At 32.9% G+C, this 8,875-nt stretch overlaps 1 protein-coding gene across 1 annotated transcript; it reads left to right on the plus strand.

The window, feature by feature from the left end:
- Nucleotides 364–5,756, plus strand: LOC107615409 (kinesin-like protein KIN-14G). Its single transcript, XM_021111455.1, has 17 exons — nt 364–755; nt 1,162–1,328; nt 1,425–1,568; nt 1,767–1,973; nt 2,162–2,233; nt 2,346–2,414; nt 2,524–2,601; nt 2,704–3,366; nt 3,446–3,527; nt 3,619–3,714; nt 3,830–3,994; nt 4,087–4,193; nt 4,298–4,476; nt 4,582–4,743; nt 4,921–5,174; nt 5,293–5,456; nt 5,548–5,756. The coding sequence occupies exons 1-17, from the start codon at nt 623–625 to the stop codon at nt 5,728–5,730; spliced, it is 2,925 nt and encodes a 974-aa protein (XP_020967114.1). The 5' UTR covers nt 364–622; the 3' UTR covers nt 5,731–5,756.

Here is an 8,875-nt window from a genome sequence, read left to right on the forward strand (position 1 = left end):
CACTCAAAAAAAATATAATAAAAAAAATCGAAAGAAAACCAAACTTTTTTTTAACAAAACTAGTATTTTTCTTTTCTCCTCTTTAACTTTCATTCATCCATTACGTTTTTGACTGTTTGTTTGATAAAAAAAATATTAATTCCTGAAAAAAAATGTATAATCAATTTAAATAAATAAATCACATTTATTAGCATAATTTTTGCAAAGAAAAAAATATAATATATAAATATAGGGTGTTTGGTTTTGTCACCCAGGAATGTATAAAGCGCCAGAGCGAATGGGCGAGAGGTTCGGAGCCAGCTTTTGGTCGTAACGATTTCATGTCAATATTAGTAAACAGTCAAAACACGAACAAGAAAAAGAGAGAGAGACAGAGAGAGAGGTCAAACAATGACAACAAAGAAAGTGAGAGAAAACTAGAATTTCAAAGATCTTTCGTCTCTCTCTTTCACTTTCTTAAAAGATTTATTTTTAAACGTAGTTTCATGCAGAAGCAGAATCTCGTCCCGTAATAATCTAAACTGTTCATACGTAATTGTTCTTTCACACTCCCAAGACTGAGGATTATTCTTTTAATCAAAGGCTTGGGACATATAATGTTGGTGATGGTTAAGGCATAGTGATGGCAGCATTTCCATTAAACGTTATCTCCATGGTTGAAAATGTTCTTCATAAGTATGACGAAAGATTAGACCAAAGATTAGACGAAAGATTAAGCGACACTCACTTCGCATCAAGGAAGGCCAAAGAAGCTTGTAATTCAACCATCATTTTCTAACTTTATTATTATTATTTGGCTCTACATTTCTTAAATGCATAATGTTGTGTTCCTGTTTGGCTATATTGAATATCAAGATTTTTGAAACATTTTTTGCCAACTAGGGATGACGAATGATTTGTTGAAAAAGTTGTATTCTTTTCAGACACAACTTTTTCGTCTCGAAGACAAATTTTTTTTATTTCCTGTATTTCTTAAACTTTAACGGGTCTCCATTTTTCTTTCTTTGTCTTAGCAATAGAATACACAAGCTACTTGTTATGTTAGACTCCAAAATTGGTCACAACAAAAATTTTATGAGATTTGATAGTCGTTACTCGTTAGAAAATAACAGAATTATACGAAAACAAGTTGTAACATAGAAAGTGTGTCTACTATTGCAGCCTTAAGAAGAAATGAAGCTGCCAAGTGGCTGCGAAATATGGTTGGAACGGTTGGTGGTAGGGACTTGCCGGCTGAGCCTTCCGAAGAAGATTTCATGGCTGCGTTGCGCAATGGGATCATCCTCTGCAGTGCTCTTAACAAAATCCAACCTGGTGCCGTACCCAAGGTATGTTTATTCTATTCTGTTTTCTATGCTCATCTGGTTTCACATTGTTCTTGTTGATTATCACGACTAACTGTTGGAGTTGAATTGGTTTATTAGGTGGTTGAAGCCCCCAGTGATGCTGATGTTCTTCCTGATGGGAAAGCACTATCTGTGTATCAATACTTTGAAAATGTGAGGAACTTTCTTGTTGCTCTTGAGAGATTGGGGCTTCCCACTTTTGAAACTTCTGATTTGGAACAGGTGATTATTACTTTTTTTTATTATTATTATTAAAAAAGAAATGATACACGAAAGTATTTAACATTTAGTCAGTACTCCCAAAATTGCAAACACATACCAGAACAGAACCTTCTTTTATCCACACGTTATTTCTTTCCGGCATTGTTTTTAGAATGAAATCTCCATTCTGCTTTTAACTTTTTTTGTATGTATGTACAGGGAGGGATATCTTCTAGGGTAGTAAATTGTATTCTAGCACTCAAGTCATACAATGAAGGGAAATTGATAACCAATGGTTTATGGAGATATGGTGGGAATGTAAGAGCTTCTAATCTTATTAAACCAGTTATGAGTAAGGACCCAGAACCACTCAAGGAGTCTTTCTCAAGTGCCAATAGTGATCCTAGCCACGAGCACTGCGAAGAGGTTAGACACCTTTCTGGTTTATAATCTTTTTGGGTTTTGCCATATGGTTTATATATAGTTATACAAAAATGCTTTTTGTGTACTAAAGTTAACCATTAAAATCAATCATCATGTATTTGTGTACAAATACATATGTTGTATAACTCATTTTCAATGTGTATTTTTTGTTTTGGGTTTGGTATCTGCAGGATCCCATGTCTTCCTTGAATACACTAGTTCATGAATTCTTTCGCGATAAGAAGCAAGAAGATATTCCCGCGGTAAGGTTTTTGCTTTGCATAAAACTAATTTAGTTATTTTTGTTTTTTGTATCTGGTGTACTTTTATTCCCTCATGTAACTAAAGGGGTAATGGCTTTTGCTATAATAACAGTTGATTGAGTCCTTTCTTGGCAAAGTCATGGAGGAGTTTCAAAATCGCATGCTAATCCAACAAGAAACGGTGTGTTTCACTTTGGATTTCAATTTACTAAGTGCAACATCATGCACTGCTCTAAAGATTCATACTTATGATCTTAACTGACTTTATCTTGAAACTTTAATCACAACAGAACAAAATAACTCAAGAATATAAGCCATCATCTGAAGCACATAATTCGGGTTTAAAGCCTGCTTCTGATGACGAAGAGGTAAACTTTAGATTCCACAATTTCAATTGCAATTTCTCCAGAAATAGCTTTGCATCATGAATGCTATAATGTGACTTACTTTTCATCTGATCAATTATTAAGATGGTTGACAATGAAGATGTGGAGGCTAAACAAGAGAAATGTGATAATGTGAAGTACAATGCCGGTGAAGAACGAAGCAGCAAGCATTTGAAGCAGCTAGAGTTAGATCAACAGCGAAAGGAAAGTAGCGAGTTTCCCAAGCAACAAGATTTAGTTGAACAGGAAAATGAAAAAAACAAGATTTTGAAGCAGCAACTTTTAGCTCAAATTGAAAACAAAAGAAGTGAGCTTTTGAAGCAGCAACAATTAATTCAACAGGAAAACGAAAGAAGCATGCTTTTGAAGCAACAAGAGTTGGCTCAACTAGAAAACAAAAGAAACGATCTTTTGAAGCAGCAACAACTAGTTCAACAAGAAAGTGAAAGAAGTGAGGTTTGGAAGCAACAGCAGTTAGCTCAACTGGAAAATGAAAGAGTCGAACTTACGAAGCAACAACAGATAGTTCAACAGGAAAAAGAAAGAAGCGAGCTTCTGAAGCAGCAACAATTAGCTCAACTGGAAAATGAAAGAATGCAGCTTTTGGAGGAACATCAGTTAGTTCAACAACAGAAAAATGAAAGAATCAACCTTTTGAAGCAGCAACTATTATCTCAACAGGAAAAGGAAAGAATCCAACTTCTGAAGCAGCAACAGTTAGTTGAACAGCATAAGGAAAGCATTCAGGTAAGTAACTAATCGTGAACTCATAGCAAAAATGTAATCATAAGTCCAAGAATATGTAATGAACTTGGTGTTTCTTCAGGAGTTGAAAAGTATGGTATATCAAACAAAAACAGGAATGGAATTTCTGCAAAAGAAACACCAGGAAGAGATAATTCATCTAGGTAAATATGCTGCCTAGAAAAATTTATCCATTTATTTGCACCTGAATATCTATATATAATAATTTATTTAATTACTACCTATCATTAATAGGTAAGCAGCTGCATAGCATAGCTTCTGCTGCTTCAGGATATCAGCGAATTCTTGAAGAAAACCGCAAGCTATACAATCAAGTGCAAGACCTAAAAGGTAAAAATCAAATGATCATTATCTCGTTGCAATTTTTCTCTTCAGTTACTTGTTTCCTGAGTTTCCACAAAGTTAGTACCTACTACTAAATGGCCAAGGTTTTATATGATGATAGGAAATATCAGGGTATACTGCAGAGTTAGGCCTTGCCATCATAATCAAACCAGTGTGAGTAACATAGATGAAGGTAGCATCTCACTCATAATACCTTCCAAGAATGGGAAAGATGGGAAGAAGACATTTACTTTCAATAGATGTTTCGGTCCTAATGTGACTCAAGGTTGGTCTTCATTCTTTGCCTTCCTTCAAAGTTTCAAATCATTGCTACTCAATATGTTTGTTTCATTGGTCGTTCATTTTGTTTGCTTGCAGCGGAGGTTTTTGCCGATACTCAACCTCTGATACGTTCAGTTCTGGATGGCTACAATGTCTGCATATTCGCCTACGGTCAGACAGGTTCAGGAAAAACACACACAATGGTGCGATATTTTGTTTGTTCACTAAATTCAAATAATATTTCTCTTTTGCCATTTAATTTGTGCAATTGTTGTAACTGACTGAATGCATGCATATAATCATGTAGTCTGGACCAAACAATCCCACTGAAGAAACAGTAGGTGTTAACTACCGGGCGCTTCGAGATCTTTTCCTTATCTCAGAACAAAGGAAAGACACCATTCACTATGACATCAGAGTTCAAATGCTTGAGATCTATAATGAGACAGTTAGAGACCTCCTATCAACAGATGGTGTTCAAAAAAGATATCCTTTTCTGTGCTAACTAGTCTTTTCTTTTCTTTATTTTGTGTGTGCTGGATCTATTAATGATTGTCTTCTTCTTCTATGTGATCCTTAACAATTTCATACATTAGAAATCCGTAACAGTTCTCTGAATGGGATTAACGTGCCAGATGCAAATCTTGTTCCGGTTCAATCGACTGCAGATGTCTTAAGTCTAATGGACCTGGGATTTAAGAATCGCGCTGTTAGTGCTACTGCGATGAATGATCGCAGTAGTCGTTCTCACAGGTACATATTAAGCTTCAATAATACTAGACAAAACAAAATAATCTTGGTCAACAACAACTCTATAAAGCATTCATGGGGTAGACTTGTAACACATTTTGGTCATTTTTTTATCTCTCTCATGAATGTTTTTCCACAATTTCATAACAACAATTGATACTTGTAATGGTATAATTGCAGCTGCCTTACAGTTCATGTTCATGGAAAGGACCTTACCTCCGGAAAAACAATTCGTGGTTCTATTCATTTAGTTGACCTGGCTGGAAGTGAAAGGGTTGATAAATCTGAGGTCACAGGAGACAGACTGAAGGAGGCTCAACATATCAACAAGTCACTTGCTGCTTTGGGAGATGTTATATCTTCTCTTGCCCAAAAGCAACAACATATTCCATACAGGAACAGTAAACTTACTCAGCTACTTCAAGATTCTCTAGGTATGATTCTGTCTCTGATTCCATGTAGTCACTTGCTTAACTACTAAGGTACTATTGTATTTATATCCTCCTTAAGGTATCATGAAGCTGATTCTCCATATTTATGTGTATATATCAGGAGGGCAAGCAAAAACTCTAATGTTTGTTCATATTGCTCCGGAGCAAGATGCTCTTGTAGAATCAATTAGTACGTTGAAGTTCGCCGAAAGGGTATCCACTATTGAACTTGGTGCTGCCAAAGTTAACAAAGATAGTGCAGATGTGAAAGAGCTTAAAGAACAGGTTCTTCCATTTTTCTTCAACTTTTGATGTGCTTATATCAAATGTATCTGCAAATCATGCATCTCAATGTTACTACTGCCTTATTTGCCAGATTGCTAATTTGAAGGCAGCCTTAGCACAGAAGGATGAAGAAGCAGAACAGTTTCAACATCCTCCAAGTAGCAAGTCTGATTTGCCAGTGTTGAAATCTCAATTGTCTTCTACTACAGTTAGTTCTAAGTCCGGAAGTCGCAAGATACCCAGAGATGATTCTGCTAGTAGCTTGGAGGTATGAATATTGTTAATAATTTACCATAACTCCTGGAAAATAATTTGGAACATTAGTCATATCTGAACGTAATGGTCTAAGTTTTGAGGTGGTTACTACCAAAAACTAGACACATGATTTGCATCAAAACAGAGAAATCTTTAGTAGGCCTGTTTGATTAGTGAAAAGAGTTTCTGTTTTCATTTTGTGGGGATTTTTTTGCTCTATTAAGTTTTTTTTTATTCATTTCAGAGTTTTATCAAGAAAAAGTGAAAATAATAAACTTATTTTTTGTTTTCATTTCTTTTCACTTTTTCTTCACAAAATCATGAAAATAGAAAATGTTTTTACAAACCAATCAAGCCCTAAGAGGCTAAAATGTTCTTGAATAATAATAATAATAATAATGTATCTGATATATAAGTAGCTTAGAACATTTTCTTGAGAAATAATTAGCAGATCATTCAAGGTGTCCAAATATAGACATAGCACAGTATTTTGCATATATTTCTACCAAAAGAAAAAAGGTGATTTTTTCATGCATGTCCAAAATGGAAATGGAATTACAGGATCAGAAAATGGAATCATCACTGTCGAAAAGGCGTAGCCTTGATTGCCAAGACACGTGGAAGTTTTCACTTTCAATTAAATGTACTCTTTGTGAGTAATTTTTTACATAATTTTACAATTCTTTATTTATAGTTTTGTTCTCCTATAATATATAGATTGTTGGACATAACACAGCTTTGAATAATAATAATAATAATAATGACAGGAATGAGGATAATGATTTTCATAAACGTGGTGTTCAAGTGTTTACCAAAGAGACATTTTATCGAAATAAAATTAATAGTATAGTCACATCATTTGCAAGTTATGAACAATGTGTAAAAATTTTAATTATACTCCTATTTTTTAAATATATTATTGGTTGAGATTATATAATACTTTAATGATTAATATTTGAGTAAATTATCTTTTATACAATTTTATTGTCAACGATATATTTGATTCAAATTTAAAAACTTTAAGGATAAAGGTGAAACAAACTAAAACTTAGAGTATTCCTAAAATTTTAAACGAATTTCAGAGAAAAAAAAATATACTTTATCCAAATTTGTAATTATCATCTACTTACATTTCTAAAGCCTTTTGGTAGAATTACGTAAAAAAATCTCTAAAATACGATTTTATCGTTAATAATTAATATAGTAATTTAAATCTTGCTCCTTAAAAGCTCAGCTTTATTTATCCATCCCAACTCTTTCACTATTTAGTATTTTACAAGGTCATTTTGCAAAGATTAAATAAATTTGTAGAATAAATACATTTTTTGTCTTTCAATAATAGTTAAAAGTTTTAAAAATAGTCATCGAAGGTTTATTTTGTTTTAATTTTGTCTCAGTATAAGTTTTCACTTTCAATTAAATGTACTCTTTGTGAGTAATTTTTTACATAATTTTACAATTCTTTATTTATAGTTTTGTTCTCCTATAATATATAGATTGTTGGACATAACACAGCTTTGAATAATAATAATAATAATAATGACAGGAATGAGGATAATGATTTTCATAAACGTGGTGTTCAAGTGTTTACCAAAGAGACATTTTATCGAAATAAAATTAATAGTATAGTCACATCATTTGCAAGTTATGAACAATGTGTAAAAATTTTAATTATACTCCTATTTTTTAAATATATTATTGGTTGAGATTATATAATACTTTAATGATTAATATTTGAGTAAATTATCTTTTATACAATTTTATTGTCAACGATATATTTGATTCAAATTTAAAAACTTTAAGGATAAAGGTGAAACAAACTAAAACTTAGAGTATTCCTAAAATTTTAAACGAATTTCAGAGAAAAAAAAATATACTTTATCCAAATTTGTAATTATCATCTACTTACAATTCTAAAGCCTTTTGGAAGAATTTTGTCAAAAAAATTTTGAAAATACAATTTTATCGTTAACAATTAATATGGTAATTTGAGTCTTGCTCCTTAAAAGCTCGACTTTATTTATCCATCCCAACTCTTTCACTATTTAGTATTTTACAAGGTCATTTTGCAAAGATTAAATAAATTTGTAGAATAAATACATTTTTTGTCTTTCAATAATAGTTAAAAGTTTTAAAAATAGTCATCGAAGGTTTATTTTGTTTTAATTTTGTCTCAGGATAAGTTTTCACTTTCAATTAAATGTACTCTTTGTGAGTAATTTTTTACATAATTTTACAATTCTTTATTTATAGTTTTGTTCTCCTATAATATATAGAGGCTAGAGGCTAAAATGTTCTTGAATAATAATAATAATAATAATGTATCTGATATATAAGTAGCTTAGAACATTTTCTTGAGAAACAGATCATTCAATATGACTCTGAAGAGACTGGGTTTACACCTAGTGAGAGTCCAGATCTGTTAGACATGAATTGGCAAGCAAATGTGTCTAAAACACCACCACCACCAGCAACAGTAACAGGTGGAGCAGTACCTGATAAATTAAAGAAATCAGCTTCAGCACGAGTAGTCAGGAGCAGAGAAACCACCAGGTACTCATTTGGGTTGCCTTTCCTATAACATTCCCCAGTGATGTTAAGTCCCAGTATATATGACTCTGAAGAGACTGGGTTTACACCTAGTGAGAGTCCAGATCTGTTAGACATGAATTGGCAAGCAAATGTGTCTAAAACACCACCACCACCAGCAACAGTAACAGGTGGAGCAGTACCTGATAAATTAAAGAAATCAGCTTCAGCACGAGTAGTCAGGAGCAGAGAAACCACCAGGTACTCATTTGGGTTGCACTTTCCTATATCTTGCTTCTGTTTTTCTCAGGGATATTAACCAATTAAGTGACTCTAGTTCTAATGTTATCAACTGAAGATCTAAACTACCTTTTGAAAATATAATTCTATATATAATATTAGTTGAGTTGTCTTCGTGTGATCTCAAAGTCACGGGTAAGTTGTGGAAACAGCCACTGAGGTAATTATCAGGTTAGGCTGCGTATATTACACCTTGCCCTTGCGTTAAGGCAAGATGCTTGTGCACTAGGATGCCTTTTTTTATATATAAAGCTGGTGAAAAGATAAAATATCTAACTTGGTAAATAAAAATCTTTCCAATTGGCAAAAATCAATAGAAAAAATTGAGGATGTTG

The sequence above is a fragment of the Arachis ipaensis genome, chromosome B09, assembly GCF_000816755.2.
Source record: "Arachis ipaensis cultivar K30076 chromosome B09, Araip1.1, whole genome shotgun sequence".
Taxonomy (NCBI): Eukaryota; Viridiplantae; Streptophyta; class Magnoliopsida; order Fabales; family Fabaceae; genus Arachis; species Arachis ipaensis.

What these genes read in the sequence shown, in the direction of transcription:
- LOC107615409 (XM_021111455.1), top strand. Translation starts at nt 623, where the DNA reads ATGGCAGCATTTCCATTAAACGTTATCTCCATGGTTGAAAATGTTCTT. An exon ending in TCAAGTGCAAGACCTAAAAG is followed by an intron (nt 3,715 to 3,829) that starts GTAAAAATCAAA and finishes ATATGATGATAG; the next exon opens with GAAATATCAGGGTATACTGC. An exon ending in CGCAGTAGTCGTTCTCACAG is followed by an intron (nt 4,744 to 4,920) that starts GTACATATTAAG and finishes GTATAATTGCAG; the next exon opens with CTGCCTTACAGTTCATGTTC.